Source organism: Cydia fagiglandana, chromosome 21 (assembly GCF_963556715.1).
Source record: "Cydia fagiglandana chromosome 21, ilCydFagi1.1, whole genome shotgun sequence".
Lineage (NCBI taxonomy): Eukaryota > Metazoa > Arthropoda > Insecta > Lepidoptera > Tortricidae > Cydia > Cydia fagiglandana.
The window spans coordinates 7,463,694-7,479,430 of NC_085952.1; the positions used below are offsets into that span (position 1 = coordinate 7,463,694).

Below are 15,737 nucleotides of genomic sequence, written 5' to 3' on the forward strand. Positions count from 1 at the left end.
TTTATATAATTATTTACCCCTTATTAATATAAATAAAATAATATAAATATTCGAATTAGCCATTTGATTCCATAATATGTTAAACTAAAATCATGTTATCACCCATTTCTACACTAGCGCCAAAGTAAACAATGGACCTTCAACTAACGAAAACGAATTGATTTTACGTCATTTTTCGAGCGCTTGTCACGGCGCAACATTTAAATAAGAACCACTGAAAAATTGAAATAGCACCAGAAATATTTAACAAAATGTACCAATACAGTTCATCCTAAACAGAAAAATAATATTACACAAATATATAACCGAGCTTATAACATCAAACATAGCAATAAAAAGGTAAGTCTAATTTTATTTTTATCCACCTAATAAAGCTTTACGCCCATATTGATTAATACTTATTAATAATAATTTACGTAATACATTGACTAAAACACACGTGAATAAGTTATTATTTAATTAGGTATACATTTTGTGTGAAATATCGATCGAAATTACGTGTTGGTGTTACGCTCTGCGAAAGAAATGATAAGAAGGTTGAGGGACTCTGGGTCACGGCTTGTCTGATAAACTAACTTATTGTTATTTTGATGGGCTCCGAGATAAATCTATGTCCTACAATTATAATTAACGCTTAAGTTTAATAAGATATTGAATTTTAAAATAAATATAAATCATGCCTTTGATGTTTACAGTAGTTGATAAAAACGATAGATTTTATTTCACTTCAAATTTTAAAATAAATGTAACTGTTTGTTGAGTGTATGAGTGCAATAAGTAACGTGCAATTTTATCTGAATCCATAATAAATCACATAAAATCACGTGTACATGAAACGCTTAATATAATAAAAATTATATAACTATCAATCCTTATTTTGATTGTAAACAGCATGACGAGCTGATTGTACCTACGTATTATCACTTATCATTATCACATATGAATTTTTCATCGTATCACATACCTACGAATCGTTTTTATCTCTTTTCTAATAATTGTTGATACAACTTATACACTGGCAATCAGATAAGTAGCCAGGTACATATTTAAATATTAAATAGATTAAGTTTTTTTTTATTAACATTTTCCTAGGTGTCTGAAATTAAATTATCTATACAAAACTTTTCTTAACCTTACAATAGGGGTGAATATTTTGCTAACTAAATGTGCTGTGTAACAGTTGGTAAATAAATACGCAAATAAACCAAGAGCTAAATCAAGTTCAATTCAAGAATTATAACCTTGTAAAACCAGAAGCGAGCGAAAATATTCCGCAAACAGGGCTATAACCGCGAAAATCGAAGTTCGCAAATTGCGGGGATTGTTCTCTGTCACTCTAATTACACCTTCATTGGAGTAAAAGAGAAAGATCCCCGCAATTTGCGAATTTCGGTTTTCGCGGTAGCCGCTCTGTTGCCCATCCCACAGCGGCGCACGGCACGGCCACGAACGTTCAATATTTCTATGGATGGCTCGCATACGCTGCATTTTGTGTCACAGTGGGTTCCCGTGTTCGTGAGAAATAGCACCTACAATCAACAGCAGAAGTAGCGGCAAAATTATATTATCACGCTAATAAAATTATGCTTGTCACCACAATATGATATTATGTCTCTAAATTTTTCTTTGGTATCAGAAGATGATTTATGTGCCAACATACTTACATAACTAGTAACTTTTAATTAGTAACTTGCCCAGCATGATATTATGTTCAGAGAATGAGCATGTGCAGATAATTTTGAACACAACGACTGCCTACAAATTCTGCCTGTACAGTTTCAAACAATCATTTACGACATTTCGTCGTGTTAGTTGACGTATATTTGTACAGTACAAACAGACACTAGTCCGCTAATCAGTGAACCTTAACTCGTTGCAATAAAGTTTAATTTAGCTATAATATTGGCAGGCTCATATTGTTTGCATAGTCGAAATAGTTTACTTTTTACCATTAAAACGTATCTAATTCATTGTACTTAATTATAATTAAGTAACAATGAATTCATTAGTCTGTTATCGATAGAGCAAAGTTCGTTGTCATTGTGTTTGTTTTAATATTTAGATACAATTGTCAACTGGGATTTAAAACTGTTAAAATACACCACATATTTTTATAACTATGAAATTAAAATGGCCCGCTTAGTCCAGCCATAAGGCCAGAGGGCCGCCCGTGAAAACCGAAATTCCCAAACTGCGAGGATCTTTCTCTTTTACTCCAATGAAGGCGTAATAAGAGCGACAAAGATTGATGCCCGTAATTTGCGAACTTCGATTTTCGCGGTTATAGCCCTGAGGGCCTACCGCGCGCTCGCGAAAACCGAAATTCGCAAATTGCGGGGATCTTTCTCTTTTACTCCGATGAAGGCATGATAAGAGTGACAGAGAAAGATGCCCGTAATTTGCGAACTTCGATTTTCGCGGTTATGGCATCTAATCTACTAATATATGCGAGAGTGAATGGAAATTTTATTAAGCCTAAGCTAGGGCTTACCGCGAACCACGTTCGACTTGTTGCCTCTCTGTCGCACTTGTAAATTCGTGCGTAAGTGTGACAGGGAGGTATCACGTCGAACGTGGTTCACGGTAGGCCCTCTGGCTGTACGATAGTGCTAAGAAATTCATGTAAGAAGTTGCACAAGTTGCTCTGTTATCATTTTATCACTTATCATTTCAACAGAACAGTTGAGATCATTGACGTAATTCACGACTATTATGTAAACCTTATTGTAAAGTGATAAGAGCTATTAATAGTCATTAAATATTATGTTCCTGTTAGTAACTACTATGTCAAAATGTTTGTATGTAGTATTAGGCCTACAGCTAAGTACGTCGAGACGATTAGGTACTCCATTAGTTACGTACCTAAATATAATTTACAAGTTAAGTACCTACCAGACAGACAAAGATGCGTTGGAAAGTTTGGGTCCATTTTCATTTTTAGAATCACTCGAATCTCTTAGACGCCGCCATACAATCGAAGTTCACGGTCATCTCAGGGGATGTCACAAACGCAATGCAACATACTAGGTGTACTTTTTGAAGTACCTTGCCCCTCGAGAAACTCTATACGGTCATCTATCCTCCTAAGACCCAATGTCCTACCTATAGTACTTCTTCAGTTTGATAGAATTTAAACCATATTCAAATGGAACAGACACGTAGTCGCTTTTGCTTTGTTTCGATCCATTTTCAAACAACGTAAAATCAACTCTATTTCTTATACACTGTAGGTTCAAATTTCACTGACATGATTTTGGATTTTTGGAGGCTATGACTAATATTTAAACTAAAAACCCTTTCTTTTGTTTCAGCACCCAACCTAGTCAGAATGTCCAAGCCAATAGACCTATCAGGATCCCGATATGACCAGGAGACGTACATTGGCCGAGCGAAGCATTTCTTCATGCTCACTAACCCACTCAACATTTTTGTCACGTCCGCCCAGTTAGATGAAGCTAAAAAAATCGTTTCAGATTACAAGTAAATATTCGATTCTCAGTAAAGACGTTATAACGTCGGGTGACAAGCAAAAGTCACTAAGTACTATCAAAAAATTAAAGTAACAATGCACTTTATGACACTTGTACCACGGTTTATTGACCAATAATTGAAATAGTGTTAGTTAGTGACTTTTGCTTGTCACCCGTCGCCCCCGACGGTAAGGTCAAAATTATTTTCGTTTCGTGTTTTACCACTTTGTCACGCATTTATTTCCGTCTTCCATCATAAAATAAAAAAAAGTCGAGTGCTATCACGTCTTTCTTTTAGCTGATGTAGATTATATTTTACACGAGAAAAATTAAAAACTAAATTTCACCCCATACAAAAAGCTCTCAGTCACATTTATTGGGGACAAAAAATAAGACAACGAAAAGAATTTTGACCCTACTGTTTGAATTTTGATCTCATTGCCTGGTAGGAATCTGCTAGAGGCCGTCTGAATAGTAAATTGACACATTATTGAATGCAAATTTAGCGCTACTATCCCAGGATCCACCAGAAATTATCGAGATTTAGGTAAGTAGGTACTGCCGGGTGACAACGGCATACTCCATTGCCGCAAGTTTTAGGCTTCCTGAGTACAGTCAACCACAGATATGAGATGAGGGTCAACTATCATAAGTCACATCGTTTGCGGTTCCTATATGCAACGCTGGCGATCTACTACGCTACGAAAGGAGCCGCGGAGACGTATCATGGTGTGCACCTGCCTTTACTATGCAAATCCAACTATTTTGTTGTACGTAATTTAATCTATCAAGCATAGAGACAATCAAGATTATAAACATACAAAAGTATTCTACAAAGGGACCCTGTCCTTGACTATTGAAAGAGTAACGACCAGATGTATAAAATCGATGACCCCGTTATGTACACCATTAATGAAGACACATGTGTTTGTATAATAGCGATGACGATCAATGTCTAGCACTTGTTTATTAAACATCATTGTCGCTCTGGGTTGTGGAACGGTAACTTTCCAAACACTTCTTATGCTCAGTGGCGGATTTGCTGTCTTGGCCGCCCTATATCCCAGGCCTTGGGCTTGTAGTAACTACTAGCCGCCCCTTTTTAGCACCCATCTATATACTGCCGCCTTGCTGCCGCCCTTAATGTCTTACCGCTCTAGGCCCGCGGGCCTACTGGGCCTTATTATTAAGGCAAATCCGCCACTTATGCTATGAGTTACGATTGACTAGACTTAATTATTTATATACTAAATAGTGAATAGAATCAGGCGTTACTTTGCGGATTCTTTCTCTACCCGCGTTAATTACGGATATTAATAATCAAACTGCTTGTCAACAGAAAAACAAAGAAGATGCCGCAAGGAATGAATGAAGACAAGCTATGGTCGATGAAGTATTTGGTCGACAGCGCATTTCACCCCGACACGGGCGAGAAAATGTTCGTGCTAGGCCGGATGGCTGCTCAGGCGCCTATGAACACACTTATCACTGGCTGTAAGTAAATTTTTTGTTCCTTTCCCTTTAAATAATGTTCTATCAAAGTTAACTGATAGTTTTATCGTTTTATGAACACTTGACAAGCTATCGATGTCGATAAAGAGTACTTATATTAACAGCGCAATAGAGTCTGTTCGGAAAAAGAAGAGCCGCGGAATGTATTGGGCTACATACCGTTCGGGTGACAAGCAAGTCACTAAGAACTATCAAAAAATTAAAGTAACAATGCACTTTATTACACTTGTAACATGGTTTATTGTCCAATAATTTCAATGGTGTTAGTTAGTGGCTTTTGCTTGTCACCCGACGATACATTCCACGACTCTTCTCTTTCCGCATAAACTCTTGGCGAGAAAATGTTCGCGCTAGGCCGAATGGCCGCCCAGGCCCATGCAATAGGGTGGTATTCCATCTATCCAATATCTTGGTCCAATGTCATTGCGTCTCACTCCCTCATTAAGCAAAATATGAGACAAAATACACATTGGACAAAGAAATTGGATGGGTGAAATACCACACATAGATTTCTTGTCCTGCATTTAAATATTTTAGATTCAGCGTTCATGTCTCATAACTTCTGAATGCCTTTACCGATTTAGATGTATGATGTATCATTAGAATCCCAAGTGACATAGACTATTGTGACATTATAATAATTTTTAGCTATTCAGTTCGCTTTTAATCTGCAGTCGTTTTTTTCAAATTTTAATTAGCCGACTTCAAAAAAGGTGGAGGTTATCAATTCGACCGTTATTTTTTAGGGTTACTTACCCGAAGAGTAAAAATCAGACCCTGTTACTGAGACTCCTCTGTCCGTCTGTCACAGTTGAAAATTTCATTAAAACAGAATATAATAAACATTTAAGTGAAGCTCCCATAACGTGATTTTTTTGCCGTTTTCTTACGTAATGGTACGGAACCCTTCGTGCGCGAGTCCGATTCGCACTTGGCCGGTTTTTTAATGTATGTTGCCTGAGAACTCCGTCATTTCTGAACCGATTTGAAAATTATTTTTTAATGAAAATGTATTACGCTTGTTGCAGGTATGATCACGTTCTACAAGACGAACGCGGCGACCATGTTCTGGCAGTGGGTCAATCAAACGTTCAACGCTCTCGTCAACTACACCAACCGCTCAGGCACCGCGCCCATCTCCAAATCGTAAGTCTTATAGTTCGTAGCTTCCTAATAGAGCCCGACGGCTAATCCTATTGTCTATTGTTAAGTAAAACTGCTCGTGCCACAACCACCTGCATAAAAAATCGTTCGTTCACTTTACCCAGATAATTGAATTACAACTCCTATGGAAATTGCAATAAGATTCAAAATGAACTAATTTTTTTTAAGATGTGTGTGGTCCTTTCAACTCCGCACTTCGGTTACTGAGTGCCGGCGAGTCGAACGCTACAGAACCTGTTTAAAATGTGTCATCGAGATGCGTAACTAAGGCGCGTTATCGGAGAGCGCACCTACACTGGTTTTATGAGCGTTGGACTAGCCTGCGCTCAGGTGCCAAATAGAATAATTAAGACCCTTTTTTGCAGGTAAGTAGCACGTGCGGTTTTACGTAACAATAGACAATAGGATTAACCGTCGGGCTCTATTAGGAAGCTACGAACTATACCTACTTTTAAATCACGTCAGCCTAAGCTCCCGGTCGCCTCTGCGGCTCCGAAACCAGGCCCCGCTCAAACGGTATCACCAGGCTAGGGGTCGCGGGGTGGATAACGGCTGGTAGTGACAAAGCTGGCCCACACCAGACACACAGCCGTCCCAAAAGTGACGCGCGATCGACCGCCCCACAAGGTGGGGCGCGACCAGAGCTATATCCGCGAAAATCGAAGTTCGCAAATTGCGGGCATTTTTCTCTGTCACTCCAATTACGCGTTTATTGGAGTAAAAGAGAAAGATCCCCGCAATTTGCGAATTTCGGTTTTCGCGGTAGCCCCTCAGACACAGCCTCCACAGCTGGAAAGCGGAAGAGGCCACTCACACCCTCCCAAAAGGGGGTGTCGAATGAAATCCACTACTACTTCTAAATTGAAATAAACTTTAAGGTCTCTCCAGATATATCGACGCGCAATCGGCAAAAGCCGATAGGAAAAAGCCTTAGGTATATGTTTGCGCAATGAGAGCGAAAAAGCCGTCTACGCGTCGGCAGGCGCCGGCCGATGTGAAACTAGCCGAAAGGCAACTTTTTCGCTCTTATTGCGCATACATATAAAGATTTTTCCTATCGGCTTTTGCCGATTCCGCGTCGATATATCTTGGGAGACCCTAAGTATGCATTAGGTAGGTACCTATCATGTAACGTGGGATTACTAAAGAAAAAATGTACAGGAAAGCTGCAAATCTTGCTTTCATCACGATTGGCATCAGGCTGGTTGGTTTCCAAAGACTGCTTCTGGACTTTTTAGTGTCTGGTTACCATTGTGGAATTCAACCCCTTAAAATGTTTGTATTTTATAAGCCTACCAAAATAATGCTGAGCGAAGGATCAATCATTTCTTTTCAGGCAACTCTTGGCATCATATTGCGCTGCTTGCGGTGGTGCCATGGGTACTGCGTTCTACCTCAATGCCAAAGCCAAGGTAAGGAACTTTCAATATATGTCTTATTTCACATAGATAGGTAGACATTTTCGCACCACTGTTGACAATTGACGAGCGATTCAGCGATAAGTATTTCTTATTTTATATGAAGAGATTTCCTCAAAAACCGTTGTGTTGATGTAGTCCGTAACCGAATATCCGTGAGTAGGTATACCTATGGTATGAAATAGGACTTTAGAATTAGAAACCTTTTTTTCAAATATGCACCAAGGAAGACTTTTTTTTTAACTCTTCTTGAAAGTTTTGAATGACTTCTACGCGAAAGAGTCGCGGGTGGATGTTAGTACATCAACGTATTTAGAATACTTAGGGCCAATTGCACCAAACCGACTATCACCGTTAAAGCAATTGCAAAATTTTATTGTATGGGAAGTTTCATAGATCTCTGCTGCGTAACGGTGATGAGTCTGTTAACTGTGGTTGATGTAACTGGCCCTTAGTGCTCAAGTCTACTCTCTGGCCAGTTGATTATCATTTGATCACGCGCTGATGGCAGTGATAATTATGTGTTATGTTTTATTTCCTTATGCATTACCTACAATGTATCTGGTATAATAAGGATAGGTATTTATAGTTGAGATAGGTATAAAAGTAACAATTGCGTTTTTACTTCCTAAAAATACTCTAAATTAATTTGCTAATAATTATGTGTGATGTGTGATTTTTTTATCGAAAATGTTATCAAGAGAACGATTACAAACGAAATTACGCCCTACAATGATTTACCCACCTTATCAACTATAAGCACGGAAGATTTATCAAGTAATTATTTTTAAATCGCCAATTCTTTAAAAAAATACCGCGTATGATAGGAAAAACACATTTTCGTGTTATCATTAGTGGAAATTATCACCGGACGTTATCAGTAAACATATGACGGCAGGAGGTGTGTCGACTGTTTACATATTTACTCTACTCGCCAGTCGTGCCTCCGATCTCTTTAACAGTGTGGCTGAAAATAAATCTTTTCACACCTTCTGAGATACGTCAATATCATCAACTAGAAGGTGATCAGCTAGATAGGTACTGGACAAACGCTTCTTCTTCGTGGATGCCTTCTCGCCCCCCTTTAGTCATCTGCAGTCCCTCATTACTGAGGACCGTCGCCTCAACGCAAACTTAAGGCTTTAGGCTATTTATTACTGTTTGTTTCTGTCTTCGGCTTTTTGATGAGATGAGATGTTAAATATTATTATTTCGTTTTCACAGAGAAACTCCGGATTTTAATATCTAATGCCACATTATCCACTACTTTTTCTTCATTGAGGAAATTACAATTTTTTCTATGTGTTAGGTACAGCTGACATTCACGAGACATCATTATACAAAATCCCTTGCAATGTTACGAGTTATCGCTCAGAAATGAATAACTAATTAAATTTTTATCTGAACCATCAGTGGCCTATTTTATAAAGCTACAAATTACAATTTATAAGCGGAAGTCTCTTTCTAACCCTATGTATTAGAACAAGACTTCCGCTTGTAAATTGTAACTTGTAGCTTTATAAAATAGGCCACAGGTTGTCCAGGGTTTAGTTAGTATTACCAGCGGGTAACCTTGGATTAATCGGATGACATGTAAAGTTGACGTCACAAAAAGATGTTGAACAATCTAACCATGAATGGTTACCTATCCACTTTACACTATATATTGCTCTAATTACTTACGCTACGTCTTACGTAGGCGAACAACGCGCGAACGCGGCGCGGCGCGGCGCGGCGAAATCAATCCTTTGATGCCCATAGAAGTGTCCCACGTAAGCGATCTCGTTGCGAACGCGGTGCGGCGCGATTTGCACGCGAATGTCAGGCGGCGCGGCGCGGCGCGGCGCGGCGGCGGCCGCTTTCGCCGCGCCGCGCCGCGCCGCGTTCGCGCGTTGTTCGCCTACGTAAGACGTAGCGTTAGGAACGAAAGGACAATATTTACTTTTCATGATCTGAAGATTATTAGCCACTTTTGTCATCATTGTAATAGTATATTGTTAGATTTATAAAACCGTATCGTTACCTACTGACTACAACATAGGTACATCCTAAACAGATAAAAGGAAGGACCGAAACGGCTTGTTAATCTACCTTTTCGTATACCTACTTATGCTGTAGGCCTAGCACTAGCACACGATTGGCGCGACAGTTTCTCGCGGCGAGACAACTACGCGTCTTTTTCTAACTGTATTATAATTATAAAGGGATGGCCGGTAGTCTGTCTCGCGGCGAGATAGTCGCGCCAATCATGTGCTAGCCCGGCTAGAGAGGGGGAGAAAGTTATTTTGTATTATTATATTTCTACAAAAGGTTAAAGCGTAAAGGATTAATCTTTGATATTCAATCCCTATGGGATTATAAATAAAGGGATGTAGATAACTAATACCTATTGGCCATTGGGTTTTTCTGCGCGGTCAAATTTTATTACTGGATGAAGGCTATTTTATTAAACGCATATTTATTTTAGTATATTTGTAATCATATTTTTTTTTTTTCGACGCGTAGCAAATGAAGAACCCCGTGTTCGCGGCGCTGGTGCCTTTTGCCGCGGTGTGCGGCGCCAATTTCATCAACATCCCCATGATGAGGAGTAGGTGTGTATACGATAATGTAGTCTAAGGACCTACAGCGAAAATCGATATTTTCGTTATCACCCTCTATTGCTCTTGCATATTCGAACGATGAAGAGGCAAATAGACGGACGAATATAGTGGTTCGCGGATTCGCGGTAACCGTGGTAAAACCTCTGGTCAGTTACAGGAAATATCTGAGATTTTGATTTTAGGAGCCGTTCCTTTCGCAAACTATAAGAGAAGGCGCGATCTAAAGCAAACCTAGTAGTAGTAGTGAGGAAACCTTAGTCTTGAGGCTGTCCAGAACTAGCTCATAACACAACTTCAACGATAAAAAAAAACAGGGGATGACAGCTCCCACCCTGTTTTCATCTACGAGTAACTATGAGTACTTAATTAATACTACTTATAAACAAAAACGTAGATATATATTTATTTTCCAATTTAAAATTACTAACTCGGGTCATTATGTTTTCATAAAGATCTTTATTATTGCTATAGTCGAGTCGTTACAAAGTACTCAGAACTCATATCTCTCGATACACATGACAGAGGCACCAGACAGACAATTTTACATAAATTTATGTTTCAGTGAGTTGATAGACGGCACACCAGTTTTCACCGCGGAGGGGCAGCCGGTGGGAAACTCTACGAGCGCGGCGCGGCGCGGCATCGGTCTCGTGTGCATATCCCGAGTCATCATGGCTCTTCCTGGCATGAGTGAGTATTTTAGTATTTATTTTCAAGTTTCAGGAACATTTGTGGTCCTAGATTGGAACCCTGAGGTACCCCCGAAGAAATGTCATATTGGTATTATTGGTAAAATAATCAAAGGCCCGCGATCATTACAAATTGTGTTAGTCTTTATGATTGTTTACAAAAAATGTAAGATAAGTTAAAATGAATCTTCCGTCTTCAGTTTGATTACAAATATAATAATTGTCAAGGGTGTCAAAGGCTTTACAGAAGTCTTCGTACATGATGTAATAGGTGTCGAGTGTATATCCCGACTCATCATGGCTGTTTCTTCCTGGCATTAGTAAATTTCTTCTCAAGAAAAACTATAGTCCGAGATTTGATCCCTGAGGTACCTCCGAAGAATTTTTATATTGTTAAAGGAATCTTAGACTTTGTTGTTACTAAATTTGTGTCCAGTTCCAGCTTATAAGATTAAGTAATTACACAAATTGTAAGTTAGATGTTCCGTCAGACTTTGGTAAGAGTAGATATAATCATTATCAAGTCAAGGGTAGGATATCAAACGCTTTACAAGTGTATATGCGAAACTTCGACTAACCAAAATTTTGGTATGAGACAGAGATTCTCCGAACCTACATTAAAGATGGTACCTGTACAGGTTTTCATGTCAATCCCTAGAATTGTATCAAATTGTCTCTCTAAGCCAAATCTCATAGAACAAAACTAGAGAAAGGGAAAACCTATACTGGCGTCATCTGGATTCCTTTGACAGTTAGCGACCCGATTGAAACATGTTTTCATGTTCCAGCCCTAACGCCGCTCCTGACTAACTACGCGCGCTCCCGGGGGCTGTTCTGCCGCTACCCGCGCGGCGTGCTGCCCTTCCAGATGGGGCTCGTGGGGCTCTGCGTCGTGTTCGCCACGCCGCTCTGCTGCGCGCTCTTCAAGCAGCGGGCCTCCATCTCCGTGGACAGTCTGGAACCGGAGCTGCAGGTACTGGACATTTACGAAAATGCTTTCACAGTTTTTACAAGCTCTTATTTAGTTTCACGTGACCGTTGTCTGTCTGTCTGCCTGTGTGTAATCAAATCTTGCAAGTTAAATTTGATCCACTTCCCGGTTTCCGATTGAGCTGAAATTTTGCATGCATGTATAAATAGCATGACAATGCAATATTATGGTACCATCGAGCTTATCTGATGATGGAGACAGGAGGTGGCCATAGGAACTCTGTGATGAAACAATGCAACCCGATTGTGTTAGGGGTTTTTAGAATTGTCTCGATGAGTATTCGTTGTCTGTCGTAAGAAAAATACAGTCAGCGATAAAAACTTGTACCAAAAATGAAATTTTTGCCAAAAACTTTTTCTCTTTTCGCTTTTAAGACATTCTTGTATCTGATTAGAGAAATCAACACCACCAGTAAATTCCACTGAGAAGCTCAGAACTATTATATAATCTGTGGCTCAGAGCCGTCACCCCAGCCCCAGAGCCAGGCAATTGTCCCTCCCTCCAGTTGAGCCCTAGGCCTTCCAGTACACTTCAAAGACGGTTGAACATTGGGGCGTGTATATTTCTTATCTATTTTCTCCTGCTGAAACTTCCATACACAAATTTTGCAAAATAAAACCCACATTGACGGAGGCCTACCCTCGCTGTGTATTCCGGCAAATAGATATATTTGCCTTTCCAAGACTGCCTTCTTATAACTAGTAAATGGTCCATTTAGAACCTTTACAAGTCCGAGATATCAAGGAGATGTATTTTAAGATTTATAAGAATCCGCTGTTAGTATTTTTGCATTATTAATCTAATATTTATAATGTATTCCGTTTTCAGAAAATCGCGAAGGCAAAATTCCCAAAAGCGAAAGAAGTGTTTTTCAACAAGGGACTCTAAAGCTAAGGATAGCTACGCTGAAGTAAATTAATCCAGTAGATATATAATAATTACTTTCCAAAGAACATTCCTATCGTGACGTAATATTTTTTTAAGTCTATTATTTTTTAATTTATAACTATATTGTTTGTTAGAGCCGTTTTTTAGGGTTTATCATTTGTTATTAATATTTTTATATTTGTTTTTATAATTGTGTGCAATATTTGTACCTCGAGTATAGAAAATAATTATGGCAATAATATTGTTTATAAATTGCAAGTGATAATCGAGGGAAATTACTTTTATTTGTTACCTCGTTATATTTAGATAGCTAATTTTTTATTGGTTGTGATATCATTTTGACGTCCATATCAAAAATCGGGAGAAATCTATCAGACCGATTGAATCAAACTGATTCCATACCTACTTTTTTTGCATTTTTGACCTAACCGTGGAATAATTCCATTATTGGTAGGTCGATATTACATTCCATAAATTCGCCTCTAAGTTCCTTAGAATTTACTATCCCAAATTTTGAGGCAATACGAAATACCTCAAATGAAGTTAAAAATCGGCTGATGGTCAATATTGCAAAGGTAAAATTTATTTGATTCCGATTTATATACTTAAACTTAAAAGCAATGAATATGTGTCACTTTGTAAGGAAACCCCATAAAAGCTTTTTCTCAAAAATGGACGTCAAAGTCGACTTTGCCGTTTAAAAAATAGGTCGCGAAGCGCGGAGTTTATGGTCAGTCAAAAATTAAAAAGTTAAAAACATTGCAGTCTCGATTTTAGGACTGCAATGTTGCATACAAATTCCATTATTTGTCGAGTTCCAAACTTTTTAAAAGTTGAAATGGCCATATCAAATGAAGGCACAGGCCCATTAAACAGCCAAACAGATGATTAGTACCGCGACTATTTAGCTGTCTCAAATAGGTTGGCGTATTTTCGGCAGAAAAATACACTTCTATTTTTTTATTAAAAAAAATAAAAAGGCGGCAAGGGCTTTGTTCTGTGAAAATATATACGTAAGAATGTTGCTTTTGTAAAATATTTCTATGATATTTATATTTCTTGCACCATTTTTGAGAAAAGCACTATATATGACTCGGCTGGAAGGCTACTTGCTGGCTTCGGATTCAATTAAACGGACTCCCAAGGTCGTCCGTTTAAAACGAATCCTCAGCCTGCAAGTAGCTACTTCCGAGCCTCGACAATAATGTACTATTAATGGCTCTCAAATGTAGTAACCACACAAGGGTATAACCCTTGGTGGTCACAAAAAATATAAGCAAGTATATTGAGCTTATTATATGCATGTGTATTTTAATTCAATCATGTAATCAAATTTATGAAAATACACGAAATAGCTTAGCTCAAAATTTTACTTGCATTTTTGATAATTTGAATTTGACGCAAACTCGTTGTAAAACAACGGGATTACTTATAAAAGGGGTCATGCATTAATTACATCACATGTTTAGGGGGGTAGGGGGTCAAGAAAATGTGACATGTTGTGACAGGGGGGAGTCACAAACTTTGTGACGTCACTTTAACTTAATCAAATTATTCCATTGGCTGTACAGTTAAATAACATTTTTTTGGAACGATAATAATTTTTATTCGCTTAAGTTACAAAATTACTAATATATCTGTTTCAAAAATATTTTGATAAAATATTAATAATACAATCGACTTAATTCTATTTGCCGATTTCGTTGAAAAAATGTGACGTCACACCAGGGGAGGGTTTTGCCAAATGTGACAATGAAGGGGGAGGGGTCAAAAAACCTAGAAATAGGTGTGATGTAATTAATGAATGACCCCAAACGTCACTGCCATCGCGTAATATTGTTTAAGAAACGTCAATTGATAGTTATAGGTTATCTTATAATCTCAGACAATAATGGAATGGAAAAGGACGACCTAGTGTCCTAATCGATGTTGACATTTGAACCTAAATTTATTTAAAAATAAATATTGACAGTTGGCTATCTGGATTATTATTTACACGCCCTTTTTGTTTTGAACGTTATTTCTATCGCTAAATTGCCCATTACAAATGAAAGCATGATGCCAAAATTAATAATAACCAAACTCTTTTCTCTTTGGTGGCACAGAATAAATAATAGTACTAGGTACAGAAGACTCACTCTCTAACAAAACGCGTCTGTTACGATCAGCACAGATATGGTCGCTAGGTGGCGACAGCGCAACGCGCGGCTTATGGCTTTCCCCAAAATTGGGGCGGAACGGATGTACTTTTAGCTACCAGTAGCAAAACGACGAAACCGCGGAGTGAGCCACGTCTGTTGGTGGTAAGTATCGCAAAAGGGATTTACACTAAAATTAATAAAAAATGAAAATATTTATCCGTATAATTATCGTATATTTAGAATAAAATTACTAAGGCAATGATAATCAATTGAATACAAGACTTAGTTACCATAATTTCCTCTCAACGACACAAACACTCTTATTAATAATTATTTACAATTTAAAAAGCGTATATTATAGACACCCCACACTATAATAGACGGCAAACGATCGTTCCGATAGGGTAATAAACCGAGTTGTCAGCAAGGATGCGGCTAAAGTCGATATTTCTTATCGATGAGTTGTGCTTGCTCGATGAAACAGTAGGTATGCATCTGCATTTATTATAGTACAGAGGGCTTCATTAATATTTTAGAACCGTCTGGTAATAAATTTACAAGATGACAGTGATACCGACAGCTCCGACGACGAAAACTATGTAAATTAAATTTATTGTTTAAGATTTTATTCATTGATATTTTTTATATTACTTCTTTTTATGGTATTTATTACAAAGTTATAAATTATTAGCATATTTTTTAATACAATTAGTTCAAAACTAACGTAATCAATTATTGTTATAAATACCACCATCGATAATCTGCGAAGGTTGTGACATGCATCCCTATAAGCAGGTAGTAAAAGGGGCGGGGCCGACCTAAAGATTTATGGCCTCATCGGAACGATCCTTTGGCGTCTAC

General features: G+C 38.2%; 1 protein-coding gene across 1 annotated transcript; it reads left to right on the forward strand.

Annotated features, from left to right (window-relative positions):
- Positions 1–149: 149 nt before the first annotated feature.
- On the forward strand, positions 150–14,712 carry LOC134675211 (sideroflexin-1). Its single transcript, XM_063533421.1, has 9 exons — positions 150–339; positions 3,312–3,480; positions 4,810–4,964; positions 6,011–6,128; positions 7,483–7,558; positions 10,070–10,158; positions 10,730–10,857; positions 11,645–11,829; positions 12,676–14,712. The coding sequence occupies exons 2-9, from the start codon at positions 3,329–3,331 to the stop codon at positions 12,733–12,735; spliced, it is 963 nt and encodes a 320-aa protein (XP_063389491.1). The 5' UTR covers positions 150–339; positions 3,312–3,328; the 3' UTR covers positions 12,736–14,712.
- Positions 14,713–15,737: the final 1,025 nt, after the last annotated feature.

Excerpts from the sequence above, each read along its gene's own strand:
- LOC134675211 (XM_063533421.1), top strand. The coding sequence starts at position 3,329 with ATGTCCAAGCCAATAGACCTATCAGGATCCCGATATGACCAGGAGACG. Across the intron at positions 6,129-7,482 it reads ACCGCGCCCATCTCCAAATC|GCAACTCTTGGCATCATATT; the intron begins GTAAGTCTTATA and ends ATTTCTTTTCAG. Across the intron at positions 10,858-11,644 it reads CATGGCTCTTCCTGGCATGA|CCCTAACGCCGCTCCTGACT; the intron begins GTGAGTATTTTA and ends TTCATGTTCCAG.